Source organism: Zeugodacus cucurbitae, chromosome 6, assembly GCF_028554725.1.
Source record: "Zeugodacus cucurbitae isolate PBARC_wt_2022May chromosome 6, idZeuCucr1.2, whole genome shotgun sequence".
Classification (NCBI taxonomy): Eukaryota; Metazoa; Arthropoda; class Insecta; order Diptera; family Tephritidae; genus Zeugodacus; species Zeugodacus cucurbitae.
Genome location: NC_071671.1, coordinates 37,727,716 through 37,742,846, shown reverse-complemented (window position 1 = coordinate 37,742,846; position 15,131 = coordinate 37,727,716). Strand labels below are relative to the sequence as shown.

Below are 15,131 nucleotides of genomic sequence, written 5' to 3'. Positions count from 1 at the left end.
AGATTTTAGAGAAATTGTGATATAATAACGAAAAGAAGCAAAATCAATGAGAGAAATTGATAAAACTACCTCTAAATATAAGTTTACAATACAGCACATACTAGATTTGTTTATAAAAATAATAATAGAGAATAAAAAAATGGATCGAGAGGCGCGCGAACACTTAATGAAGGACATAATTAGGGATATGACACGAAGAAATGGCCGTGTGAGCTGTTCAGAAATATGTAGGGAAGTGGAAAAAGCTTCGGAAATATGGTTGAGAAAGTATACAATTCAGAAAACATTTTGGCTTATCTTATCTTCAAATTATCATCACCAACAGCGCGACGAGCACCGTCTATATCTGAATCGAACAGTCGAAAACGTATAACTTTCGCAAATCAGCACTTGAAGAAGGGTATTGACACATGACATACAGTGCTTTTACAGACGAAAGCATATTTAATCTTTTCGGCGATGATGGACCATAAAAAGTTTATTGAAAACAGGACACAACGCTTCTTACTAAAAATTTGCGAAGTACTGTTAAATATGGTTTAAGAAACGTGATTCTTAGGGGATGTATGACAGTTTCTGGAGTTGGAAAGCTGATCTTTATTAGAAGAAAAATTGACAATGACCAATATTAGAAATTTTGAAGCAAAATTTAAAGCAGTCAGTTGAAAAAAATGGGCTTAACTGATGCTTATGTTTTAAAACAACACAACGACCTAAAGCATACTGCATATTTGGTTCGCGAATGGATGCTATATAATACGCGAAACAGTTTCGCACCTTTTAAAAACATACAATTTCGTATGTGTCACTTCAAAAAAGGGCTTAATAGAAGATTGGAACAAAATACTGACTACTTTTACAGCTACACTCATATCTTCGATGCTAAATAGAATGAAAGACCCACAAACTACTATATTTTAAGTTTCTAAATAAATGTATCGCGTATAACATAATAGTAAAGATATTGATTACATAAATGTGTAACGTACGATAAAATATGACGCAAAAAATTTGTTCAATTTAAGCTTTTTTTAATTTATCATTTTTATTTTGAAATATATTCAATAAATTTGCATATAAATAATACTATTTCCAAGTTTTCTTTTATCTATAGGAGAACTTTTTTCATTTGAGTGGATTAAAAACGGAAATTTTCATTTAAGAGTACCGTACGATGAAATATGACGCTGACTGTACATATGTACATACATAAATTTATGTACATAGTATTAAATAATTTTTTGAATTCACTAAATTTATACCTAGTGAATATGAAAATATAACCGATTACAAGGGTATGCGTTTAGAATTATTACAGAGAGAGAGGAGGAGGAGGACAAATCCCATCCAAGACATGACATAAACAAGCGTGTGCTGGAAATCGGGATTTCATTTTGATACCGAAATTGCAAATCGCACGATTCGAACTTAAATTCGAAAAAGCTGATCGTCAAACAACTGAGATTCAATAAACATTTTGTGAACATTTTTTTTGTGAATTTGGATGTTTTTATTGTTTTTGTTTATTTAATATTCGGAAATGATTGGAAAAATAATAAGAAAGTTGCCCGATGCATTTTAAGATATCGCTCAAATCCTTTAGATAATCCAAAGTCAGTGTAAGTGCATATAAATATGTACATACGTATAAACTGTATACCCAATATTAACATGCAGATTCTGATTATTTACAGATTCATTTCGGTCTACAGGATAATTAAGGAATAATTTCGAAATATTATTTGGGCTTGACAGAACGTGTGTGCTGTGTTTTCCACAACATGCGACGCTTTCATAATTTTGATTTTGTCATGGAAGGACTTGATGTAAAAACAAGTAAGGAAAAGCTAAGTTCAGGTGCAACCGAACATGTTATACTCTCACAATTTATTGGTATAGTTTTATAAGGATAACACACAATTTGACCTATGTATTCGGCATAAAGTCAAATAGAGTAACGAAAATCTTCATATATATTATAGTATATGAGTACTGAGGTAATTCCTGAACCGATTTCAATCATTTTCACCACCAACATACATTACATCCAGGATTATATATGCTAACTTAATTTGACTAAGATATTTCACATAGTAACTGATTTATAAGGCATTAAGCCCGTATTTTTGAAAAACCTTTAACTAGGTATATGGGAGCTAGGGGAAGTTATGACCCCATTTTAACTATTTTTGGTATAGAGACACACTATTAGAAGAAAAAGATATCTTCTGAATTAAATTAAAATATATGAGAGATTTACCGTTATTTTCTGTGAAAAATTACCCTAAGGCACTGAATTCTTCATCGTCTATATCCGGGGCATTGAAAAATTATGGCCCGCCTTCGACAATTTGTTCACAACTTATGTCACAGATCACCTACAGTATTTGTGTAAAGTTTTATTCCGCTATCTTCATTGGTTCGTTATGTATATATTATAAAGTGAAGGAATCAGATGGATTACAAAATTGAGTTATACGGGAAGTTGTCGTGGTTGTGAACTGATTTCGAACATATTATTCATATATTTTATTGAAATCTGTCGAGAAGTTCCTGAGATATGGTTTTTGACCCATAAGTGAGCGACGCCACACCCCTTCTGCCAATTCTTCTATAAAATTTAGCGTTTCTGGTGTTTTCCGTTAGTGAGTTAACGCACTTTTAACCTTTGTAAGGGAGGTGGGCGTGTTTATTATCCGATTTCAACTATGTTTATGGTGTGTGATGGTGTGCGTACGGGAAAAGACTGCAGAACGTTTGATGAATATTGCTTTATTGGTTTGCGAGATATATCCAAAAATATATTTGGGGGCGGTGCCGTGTTCACTTCCCCAAAAAAGTTACATCCAAATATCCCACTGCCTAGTGCGATCCTTTGTGTTTTCAGTTTTCGCCATTTTGTGGGCATATTAGTGGTCCGATTTCCATTTTCCATTTTCAATAGCAACCCACTCACGGTCCCAAGGAATATGTGTACCAAGTTTCACCAAGATATCTTAATTTTCACTCAAGTTATCCGTTGCACGGATGGACAAACATACATCCGGATTTGAACTCTTGTCATCCTGATCATTTTTATACTCTCGCAACAAAGTTGCTACGAGAGTATTATAGCTTTGTCCACATAACGGTTGGTTGTAAGTCCTAAAACTAAACGAGTTAGATATAGGGTTATATATATCAAAATGATCAGGGTGATGAGAAAAGTTCAAATCCGGATGTCTGTCTGTCCGTCCGTCCGTGCAAGCTGTAACTTGAGTAAAAATTGAGATATCTTGATGAAACTTGGAAGACGTATTTCTTGGCACCATAAGAATGTTAAGTTCGAAAATGGGCGTAATCGGACCACTGCCACGCCCACAAAATGGCGAAACCCGAAAACATTTAAGTGCAATAACTAAGCTATAAATAAAGCTATGGAAGTAAAATTTGGTATGAAGGATCGCACTATGAAGGGGCATATGTGGATGTAATTTTTTTGGGGAAGTGGGCGTGGCCCCGCCCCCTACTAAGTTTTTTGTACATATCTCGCAAACTACTAAAGCTGTATCAAGGAAACTTTCTAGAGTCGTTTATTTTAGGTACTATCTTATACAGTCCAAAAATGGTGGAAATCGGATTGTAATCACGCCCACCTTACATACAAAGGTTATGTTGAAAATTACTAAAAGTGGGTTAACTCACTAACGAAAAACTTAACGAACTTTGAAGACGATCTGAATCGTTTACAATATATAAAGTAAGCACTAGTGAAGATATCGATGCAGAACTTTGCACAAATACTACGTTTATAATGTGGCAGCCCTATTCTAAAAATCGCTGAAATCGGACCATAGGTTTTCAAGGCCCCATATATCTAACATTTGGACCTCGGTGCTTCTAACCTGATATTAGGTTTTCCAACTTTCAATGGACTTTATACAATATATATGACGAATATGTGGGTCAAATTGTGTATTATATTAATCAAGTTAAATAAATAAATTGCGAGAGTATAAAATGTTCGGTTACACCCGAACTTAGCCCTTCCTTACTTGTTATATATATAATCTAACTCGTTTAGTTTTATGACTTACAAATAATCGTTATGTGAACGAAACTCGCAAACTTTTGTTGCGAGAGTATAAATATTCAAGATGAACTTGCCGTTTAAAATAAGCGGCTTCTGGCAAATATAAGGAAACAAATTGAAAATAATTTATAGACTACAAACATTAAACTAATTAAGCTTTGATAACTAAATTATCAACATTTTTCCAAAACTTGGCATCATCAAATTATGGTCCGCGTGTACTCGACCGATTTCAGATCGGAAAATATATGACGATTTCGTTTTCTGGCACATGTTAAAACGTTACGGATTCATGTTCGAAAACGAAAACGGAAAATGAAATTCAGCACATGACATCATGTTTTTGATGACAATTTCATGCGAAAACGAATTGCAGCATATGCCTGATACACGCATTAAGTACCATGTTAAATCATCCCCACAGGCATTACTGAGGTTGAAAAAAATAGTATTTTTAATTTTTTTTAATATATACAATCATATATTTCGTTTAAACAATCTATAATTTCAAAAATACATATTTAAACATAATTTTGCCAAATTTTTATTTACAAATTAAGTGAACTCAGCCGTTGGTACCTCATCTTCCATGACGAGTCCAAAAAAGCTCTTGCCGTGGACAGCATAACTCATTCCTTAGTTCATCCAAATCATTAAACCAAAAAATGATTCAAAAGTACATGGATAAATCTAGTTATTAAAAGAAGAAAAATTATAATATTATTTTTGACATATTTTTAATAAAAAAACTCACTTTTTTCGGCATATATTGGCTCGAAAAAAATCCTTCGTTTATAAACTAGATAATGTTATTCCAAAGATGTGTGCAAAATTTGAACAAAATCGCTTCAAAACTTCTAGAAAAATCGTGTCCACCGACTAAAAAAATTGAGTCTGGAGATAAACGTATTTAAATTTTACATTCAAACTGACGTGGCCCTGATGGGCGGAACTTCCAAGGGGTATATCTTTTCGAATATCTTGCCATTTTTAATAAGCCAAAAAGAATTTCAAATTTTGAAACCCACCTAACATTTTAATAAACATTTAATTGTATTAAATGGCTTTGAGATTTTCATAAGCAAATAGATAATTGGATATTTGAATAAATCCAAAGAAGTTCAATTTTATGTTATGTAGTTATAAAGGGTGATTTTTTAAGAGCTTGATAACTTTTTTTAAAAAAAAAACGCATAAAATTTGCAATCTCATCGGTTCTTTATTTGAAACGTTAGATTGGTTCATGACATTTACTTTTTGAAGATAATTTCATTTAAATGTTGACCGCGGCTGCGTCTTAAGTGGTCCATTCGGAAAGTCCAATTTTGGGCAACTTTTTCGAGCATTTCGGCCGGAATAGCCCGAATTTCTTCGGAAATGTTGTCTTCCAAAGCTGGAATAGTTGCTGGCTTATTTCTGTAGACTTTAGACTTGACGTAGCCCCACAAAAAATAGTCTAAAGGCGTTAAATCGCATGATCTTGGTGGCCAACTTACGGGTCCATTTCTTGAGATGAATTGTTCTCCGAAGTTTTCCCTCAAAATGGCCATAGAATCGCGAGCTGTGTGGCATGTAGCGCCATCTTGTTGAAACCACATGTCAACCAAGTTCAGTTCTTCCATTTTTGGCAACAAAAAGTTTGTTAGCATCGAACGATAGCGATCGCCATTCACCGTAACGTTGCGTCCAACAGCATCTTTGAAAAAATACGGTCCAATGATTCCACCAGCGTACAAACCACACCAAACAGTGCATTTTTCGGGATGCATGGGCAGTTCTTGAACGGCTTCTGGTTGCTCTTCACCCCAAATGCGGCAATTTTGCTTATTTACGTAGCCATTCAACCAGAAATGAGCCTCATCGCTGAACAAAATTTGTCGATAAAAAAGCGGATTTCACATTTCGAACCGAACACTGATTTTGGTAATAAAATTCAATGATTTGCAAGCGTTGCTCGTTAGTAAGTCTATTCATGATGAAATGTCAAAGCATACTGAGCATCTTTCTCTTTGACACCATGTCTGAAATCCCACGTGATCTGTCAAATACTAATGCATGAAAATCCTAACCTCAAAAAAATCACCCGTTATAAAAAATTCTTTAATTTTATTTCTATCAATTAAGTGTTCAGCAAATTAATATTTTTTAGATTACTGGCATGCAAAGGAGGTTTTTGGAATACCAGGGGTTTAAGTAACAAGTAATCAAATGGCATGATTACTTGTTGTTCGAATTAACGAAATTTTTCAACTCTATTTAATATAATTTGAAATGCAGAAAGAGAGAGAGAGAGAGAGAGAGAGATATGGAGCTTCAGAGCTTTAACCATTAAAATTATGTGCTTTGAGAAGCTAAGATCAAAACAAATATGTTATGTACATACATATATTATATATGAATGTTCCAAACAGAGACTGGTTGGCTTTGCTTCTATTCTCTGTATTTTATTGAGAGAAGAGAGTTTATTGAATAAATTTGAGTAATTGAAATAAAAATGTAGAAAATACAAAGAAGTAGCCAATATTATATGCAACACTTTATTGTATAATATTCTTAAATATATTTACCTATGTTATATATGTATAAACAAGAGTAAATTAAAATTCAAATGAGCTCTTCACTAAAGCATCTAGAATAACGAAACAAATGTCATATATTTGTAATCTTATATGTGAGTTGTATATGCAATTGCAAAGGTTAACCTGCTCGCTTCAAGGTTAAGCGCGCGGTACGAAGCGAACCCAGAATCCACCAACCGGGTTTATTTGGAAACCGCGTACATCATCCATTATGTTCTTCACCGTTTTCGGAGAGCGCTCCAACTTAAAGTCTAATATGATATAGTATAACATAGCCTTGGCTTGCATCAGTGCGTATCTGTTACCTGTGACATAAAATTACATTCAATATAAGTAATGATGATCGTATGTAAGTGTATATCTATTTGTACCCACCAATGCACATACGTGGTCCCACACCGAAGGGCAAGTACGTGAAAGGTTTAATATTGTCTTTGTTTGCATCACTGAAACGTTCGGGATTAAATGATTCGGGATCCTCGAAATATTTTTCATTGTAGTGCAGACCAATGATGGGGAACCACACATAGTCGTCCGCCTTAAATTTAAATATCAGATTCCCATCGTCATCGGTCAGGTCGTAATCCTTAGAGCACAAGCGATCCGTAAACCCAGCAAGGTTCCACTTACGTAATGTTTCTGAAGTGACCATGTCCATGTACTTCATTTTCATCACAGCCTCGTAGGTTAAAGGCTTTCCATTAAGTTCTTCGCTTACCTCCAACGCCTCTTCGTATAAGCGTTCTTGCACTTCCGGATTTTCCATTAACTCGTGACAGATTACCGAGGTAAAGTTGGCATTATTTTCAAATGCAGCGAAAAAGAAAATGAAGCACTGTGCCACTATGTCGTCATCAGACCAATTTTGATCAGACTCCTCTTTGGCTTCGATCAATAACTGGATCATATCTGGTCTATGAATTTTGTTTTCTTGTCGATACTTCATGGTATCGATAACTAGTCGTTTGAAGTAATTCGTTTTATCGGTATCAAAGATTTTATACCCCAGTATCTGAAAGGGAAACATAAATATAGAACGTAGGGTGTATTTGTGATTTTTAGTTGGAGAGTTCCAAATAAATACCTTTTGTACCAATGGCATGGTATTTGAAACAAAGAACTTGAGCATCTGCTTTCCACGGAAATTCGAAATGGATTGACCGATCAAATAGAACTCGTTGTTCTTATCTTCGTATGAATTGATCTTCAAGCCAAATGCAGTTGAGGCGATAATATCATTAGATAAGCGCGTAAACAAACCTTTGAGTTCAATATCATGGCTTTTGTCATCTTTAGTTGCATCGCGTAGCCGGCTCAAGCACTCATTCAGACATTCATTCATCAGGCCAAACATTGCGCGCATTTTGGCGGCGGTGAAAATCGGTGAAAGTGTGTTGCGCATATTCTTCCAGCGCTGATCCTTCATTACGGTCAACATCCCGTTAATGAGAGGATCATCGTCTGCTTTAAAGAACGGTGTGTGGTTTACGAAGAAATCAAAGTCTTTTACTGTCATCTTTTTAATATAATCGGGATTTTGTACCACGAATACAGGGGAACGAAAATTGTAAAAACCAACAATATCACTGAAAAAAAATATAATTAAGAAAATTAAAATCGTGGAATTTTAAAAGAAATTATACAGAGGAACTTCTCTAACTCCAATCACTATAATCCACAAAAAAACTTCGAGTTAGAGAGACTTCGAGTTATAGAATTTTCAATAAAACATACAATTTTTCAAAAAGCTGTAAATATGTTAAAACGTGTATTCTGTAATTATTTTTGTCGCAGTTTGTAATATCATATGTTTTGTTCGCCTCCATACGATATATAGAGACTCTTTTAAAATCCTGCCTCGATAGTAAAATTTTTAATTTTGTATTATTTGTATTTTAATATTGTATTTTTAATTTTGTATTTGTGATTTCTAAACGCTAATCCCCATTCAAAAATTCAAGTTATGGAGATCTTCATGTTATAGAAGTTCGAGTTATGGAAGTTCCACTGTATTTCGATTGAGTCATATTTTATAGTCCTGAAATTTCGCTAAGGCATGTATAGAACTTAAAATATAACTACTTTAAACAAATAAAAAACAATAACAATTGATGTTTTAGCCGCTTTAAACTTTTACTTTATGTCAAAAAAATGTTCAAAATTTCGTAGATTTAATATTAAGCACAAATCTTCTTGTAAGAATTACTCATTATAAAGTTATTAGCTGATAAAATTTATATTTTTATAATAATATTTTTTGCTAATACAAATAGATTATTAGTTTTCCCACACGTGAACATGCAACATTCATATATTTGCCCATGAGAAAAACATTCATTCTCCAAATTTATATTCAAAAGAACATTTTTTGGTCTTGTGTCTTATACTAAAGATGAATGCCTAACGAATTGAAAACTGTAGCCTTCTGAAGGATATCGGAGATTCTGACGGTATCATTGGAATACGAGACAACCATACTTATATTCTCGAATATTTTCAATCAAATTCTTGCTTCAATAATATTTCCAGTGATCTTTTTGATGACTAAACGTAAACCGTTGCATAATCGAGGTAAATTTAGAAGGATTTTTTTCAACTTTTTATTCGAAGATTATGTGGTGTCATTCTCGCTATATCAAGGGAATTTTAAAAATCAACATTTTTTGCTTCTGCGTTTAATGATCTCAGTAATTATTTTGCATCTTCGAAATGAAATATAAAATACCTCCAGTATATATTTGGTTGCAGTTCTATTCTACTGCTCCCAATAATAATATGTGTACTGCCTGATCAATTTAGAGTTGTATGCGATTGAAGTGTTTAAACTTTTCGCCATAAAAATTATTGTTTTGTACATGCATTAATCTCATCGGCAAAAGTAGAGCAGATAATGATCGACAAAACCCCACCAACAAAATGTTTACCGTTGCCGATATTCTGATATCTTCATGGGTGATGACAGAAAAACACATTTGAATTAAATAGGTGGGCAGTGCCACATCATTTTTGAGTGAATCTCTTCTCCACTACCATTACTATGAAAGCTACATCTTTTGAAGTTGTGACCTCGCCAAATTACCTACAAATTTGTATCCTCTGTTCCAAATATTATAGCTTAATTTGTATTATAGCTTTCTATATCCCTTTTTTGTTAAACTGATTTGCTTAGTCTCATACTATCAAAGGTTAAATGTGCCAAGTTTTGTTAAGATATATCGATCAAATAAACGCTTGACGAAATGGCCGACCAGACAGATAGGATAGGCATTGCGACTATTTTTATACTTTCGAACAAATTTGCTAAGAGGGTATTATAGTTTTGTTCACAGAACGGTTGTTTGTAAGACCCAAAACTAAACGAGTTAGATATAGGGTTATATATACCAGAGTGATCAGGGTGAAGAGTTCAAATCCGGATGTCCGTCTGTCCGTCCGTCCGTCTGTGCAAGCTGTTACTTGAGTAAAAATTAAGATATCTTGATGAAACTTGGCACACTTGTTTCTTGGCACCATAGGAAGGTTGCTTTCGGGCAAAATCGGACCACTGTCACGCCCACAAAATGGCGAAAACCGAAAACACATAAAGTGCAATAACTAAGCCATAAATAAAGCTACGGAAATAAAACTTGGTACAAAGGATCGCTCTATAAAGGGGCATATTTGGATGTATTTTTTTGTAGAAGTGGGCGTGGCCCCGCCCCTACTGAGTTTTTTGTACATATCTCGTAAACTACTTAAGCTATATCAACCAAACTTTCTGGAATTCTTTCAGGTACTATCTTCTACAGTCCAAAAATGGATATCGGTTAATTTTCATTATAAAGAAGGTACAGAAGGGCTGCACCCAAATTGGTACACACAATTTTAAGTGTGTGTGGCTCCGCACAAACCATATCTCCGAAACTACTCGACCAATATCAAAGAAACTTGGTTTGTAATATTTTCCTTACATCCCAATGATATGTTGTGAAAGTGGACTAAATCGGTTCACAACAACGCCTACTTCCCACATACCAGAACTTTGAAGTCGACCTGAATAGTTTACTTTACAATATGTAAAGTAAGCACTAGTGAACAGAACTTTGCATAAATACTGCATTTATAGTGTGACAGCCCCTTTCTAAGAATCGTCGAAATCGGACCATAGGTTTTCAAGGCCCCATACATCGAACATGAGGACCTCAGTGCTTCTAACCTAATATTAGGGTTACCAACTTTCAATGGACTTTATACCATATATATGACAAATATGTGGGTCAAATTGTGTATTATATAATATTAAATAAATAAATAAATAAATTGCGAGAGTATAAAATATTCGGTCACAACCAAACTTAGCCCTTCCTTACTTGTTAAATATAGACTATTCTATCTATCTCTCAAGTTGGATTAAATTGCACATGTGCCCAAAATTTCATCAAAATCAGTTCAGTAGTTTGGACGTGAATCTCGAACAAACAACGTAATATGAAAATTGTAAGTATACGTAATGTTGTCAAGCCTGGAAGTCGATAGTGACTTCATTAGTGAACCTGCCCAGAAATCTTTTAGATTTTCTAATTCTTACTTCTTATTCAATATGCTTATACTATATATACTTATGTACATGTACATTCTCGATCGCACCCCCTAGAAATATGCGAATAGCCCAAAAACTAGTATATACAAAGTTTTGGGTCAATCAAAAAAGGTTTAGAGGTTGCGCAAGGAGCTTGAAATCCTGAAAAATTAAGAATTTTGCCATTTTTATGTCTCCATATTTCAAAGCCACACTATCTGGTTTCCATACCGTAATAAGATCTGCATTTTATTACCTTTCCAAAATTACCACAATCTTAAAAATCGGTCGATTGATGATAGAGTTACAGAAATACAAATATGAAAGTAAATTTAATGTGGTGCATTCTCAAGCGTCGCATGCTCGTGATATACCGTTATAACGGTTCTAATGTTATTCTTATTATCTTATTACGGTATGGAAAGCCAGTAAGGGATAATGTGACATTTCAAAGTCTGAGACATAAAAATGGCAAAAATTCTTATTTTTTCAGGATTTCAAGCTCCTTGCGCAACCTCTAAATCTTTTTTGATTGACCCAAAACTTTGTATATACTAGTTTTTGGACTATTCGCATATTTCTAGGGGATACGATTGAGAAACCAGAAACTTTTTTTATCCTCCATACAACTAAGGGCCACCCTAATGTACATATGTAGTATATTTAAAGTGAAGACCAAACTATCTTTGAAACATTTTGTAAGATTCTTTAGCCGAGTATAAAAAGTTTTAAAATTCAACCGTTTTGAACATTAATGCTCAAAAAATGTTCTCTGGCTAACTGAATGCACATGCTTGCAATCATTGCAAATATACTCGAGTTGAAGCACACTTACTCAGACATTATTGCACTTCTCTACCAATATAAAACATATACTTATGCACATATTGCAATAGATAATGTGTTCGAAGATTAGATACATTTGTTATCGGATAAAGGGTTTGTTATAGATATTTTTCAAATTGCATTGTGCGCAATTATATCTACCACATTTGTAGATTGTATGTACATTAAAGGATGTCTCTGACAAATATATTTTGCAATATCAGTGACGTAGTGATATGATAGGTGTAAGATCAGCTTAGTAGGTTTTATTTCCATTAAACATATCCACTCGTGACCCACTAATATAATTATGCATAAAAGTATATATTAATTGTTTATATTTTCCCAAATCAGATTTATCCTTCATATTATCAAAGGTATCGAACCTTCACGGACTAACTTATATGTTTCACTTCGCTACCACATTTTCATAACGAGAAGCTATTCTAGCGGTTTTATAATATTTCAACGAATAAAATTTCAATGTGGAAGAAGAATGTGGTTAACATTCCTATTAGAATTGCGCCAACGAGCATACCTGTTCATGCCTACACAAATATTTAGATGCTCGGATAGGATTACCGTAAAATGTATGTATGTATGCTGTCGTATTTTATTCCGCTTGATTGCAACAAGCTGAATGACAATGAATGCACGGAACGTTAATGAAAAAAAAAAAAAACAACTAAATCAGTGAATAAAATGCAAAGCAAGCTGTCATTGCGCTTTAGTAATGTTAAATGAGTACTCACTGATCTTGATTGCGTTGATAAAATTTGAGGACCGTCTTATTGAAGCCTTCCCTATTCATTACCACTGCGCCAGCGTTGCCCACCAGAGGCCAAGGCTCCTCGTATGGCACCCCACGCTCTTTGAATGTGTTGTATTTAAGTGTAGCCCATTTGTAGGAAATGTACAGAAGTAGCAACGACACCAGGCCCAATTCGATGAATACCATGTTGAACTTAGACTGTTCTTTATTTCACAACTGTTCACTTCAGAAGTTTAAGCAAGACTGAGGTGATGGTCGATCATATTTATTCTGTACTGCAAAGTATTTCATAAAATGTTTTAATGGGAATGATAAAGAGCTTTCTACAAAGTCAAGAAAACCATATTTGCTTTGTTTGCGTATTTGTAAAAGTTTTACGATCTTAAAGATTCGAAATCCGGTTAACAGGTTAGGAAATACATATTCAAACGCAACCGATTTTAAATATCGAACAAAGATAGAGTAGTTGTTGCAACATTCGATTTGTCTACTTTATTTCTCGATTACTTTGACACTGTTACAAACAATCATCCGGTGCAAAATTAGTTACCGCTAGGCAAAAATTTTTTTAAGTTGTTAATCTCATTGTCTATAGTGCAGAAAAAAGCTCATTGATAAAAGTAAGAGTAAATAAGAGCAAAACACGGCATTTAAAACGATAAGAGCAAACTACCATAAATGGTGAGATATAACACAAAACTCGAAAACATATTAACGAGTGTAAAAGATACGTCTGTCTATATATGTACATACATAAACAAATAAATTGTTATCAAAAATCGCGCTCAATTGAAAGATTTTTCTATTTTTATACTCTCGCAACAAAAGTTGCTAAAGAGAGTATTATAGTTTTGTTCACATAACTGTTGTTTGTAACACCTAAAACTAAATGAGTTAGATATAGAGTCATATATACCAAAGTGATCAGGGTGACGAGTAGATTTGAAATCCGGTTATCTGTCCGTCCGTCCGTCTGTCCGTCTGTGCAAGCTGTAACATGAGTAAAAATTAAGATATCTTGGTACAAATATTCCTTGGCACCATAAGAAGATCAAGTTTGAAAATGGGCAGAATCGGACCATTGCCACGCCCACAAAATGGCGACAACCAAAAAAACATAAAGTGTCATAACTAATCCATAAATGAAGATATAAAAGTAAAATTTGGAATAAAGGATCGCACTAGGAGGAGGCATATTTGGATGTAATTTTTTTGGGGAAGTGGGCGTGGCCCCGCCCACAAATCGGTTATTTGTATTTAACTCGCAAACTAATAAAGCTATATAAACCAAACTTTCTGCAGTCGGTTCTCTTACATACCCCACCACACACCATGATAATAGTTGAGATCGGATAATAACCACGCCCACCTCCCATACAAAGGTTGGGTTGAAAATTACTAAAGGTGGGTTAACTAACTAACGAAAAACGTCAGAAACACTAAATTTTGCAGAAGAAATAGTAGAAGGGAGCTGTACTCAGATTTTTTTTTACAAAATTGAAAATGGGCGTGGCATCGCCCACTTATGGGTCAAAAACCATATCTCAGGAACTACTCGACCGATTCGAATGAAATTCGGTATATAATATTTTTTTGACACCCTGATAACACAGACAAAAATACACAATTAGTGCATATCATATCTGGCTTCACTTGTTGAAAAAATTGTCGAAAACGGACCATGACTTTTCAAGGCCCCAGATATCGAACATGTTGAACTCAGCGCCTAAGGATAAATTTTAACCGAAAATATGGGTAAATCTCTCAGATATCTCAATTTAATTCAGAGGAAATTGTTTTCTTCTAATAGTGTGTCTCTGTTCCAAAAATTATTAAAATCGCGTCATAACATTTCCATATACCCCATTGTAGGTTTTTCAAAAGTATCTTCTCCTAGCTCCCATATACCTAATTATAGGTTTTTCAAAAATACGGTGAGCTTTATTCCGCATATATGTATTGGTTAAATTTCTTCAATAAATTGCGAGAGTATAAAATGTTCGGTTGCACCCGAACTTAGCCTTTGCTTACTTGTTTCATATATTATCAACTAATATAATGGTAAGGTTATTTCCCTAATGTAGAAGAAGGCCGAGAGTCAATTACTCACTGGTAATGTAGCAAAATCAGAGTTTGCCTTCTTCAGTGTAAAAGTACCCTTGCTAAAAAGATTAAGCTGGATAAAATTGCGCAGTGAACACTGAAACAGGTCGGAGCTCGTGGGTATAACAACAATACCCAAGTGGACTTCTAACTTAATCTGCAAGTTAATATACCTTATATTTCAAATCAGTGAAAACGCATTGTGCTTCCTCCTAGTATCAC

At 34.2% G+C, this 15,131-nt stretch overlaps 2 protein-coding genes across 8 annotated transcripts in view; one reads left to right on the top strand and one right to left on the bottom strand.

Annotated features, from left to right (window-relative positions):
* The window catches only part of LOC105219838 (uncharacterized), a 129,232-nt gene that overhangs the window by 75,838 nt on the left and 38,263 nt on the right, over window positions 1-15,131 (top strand). The gene's annotated exons all lie outside the window — the stretch shown is intronic.
* LOC114805014 (cytochrome P450 9b2) lies at window positions 6,587-13,305 on the bottom strand. 2 transcript variants are annotated; one of them, XM_054235031.1, is made up of 5 exons: window positions 12,787-13,305; window positions 7,736-8,237; window positions 7,027-7,663; window positions 6,775-6,956; window positions 6,587-6,701 (listed from the first exon to the last, which is right to left on the bottom strand). In XM_054235031.1, the coding sequence occupies exons 1-4, from the start codon at window positions 12,990-12,992 to the stop codon at window positions 6,790-6,792; spliced, it is 1,512 nt and encodes a 503-aa protein (XP_054091006.1). In that variant the 5' UTR covers window positions 12,993-13,305; the 3' UTR covers window positions 6,587-6,701; window positions 6,775-6,789. The 2 variants fall into 2 exon arrangements, with proteins under 2 accessions (XP_054091006.1, XP_028901193.2); XM_029045360.2 differs by having other exon boundaries at window positions 6,587-6,956.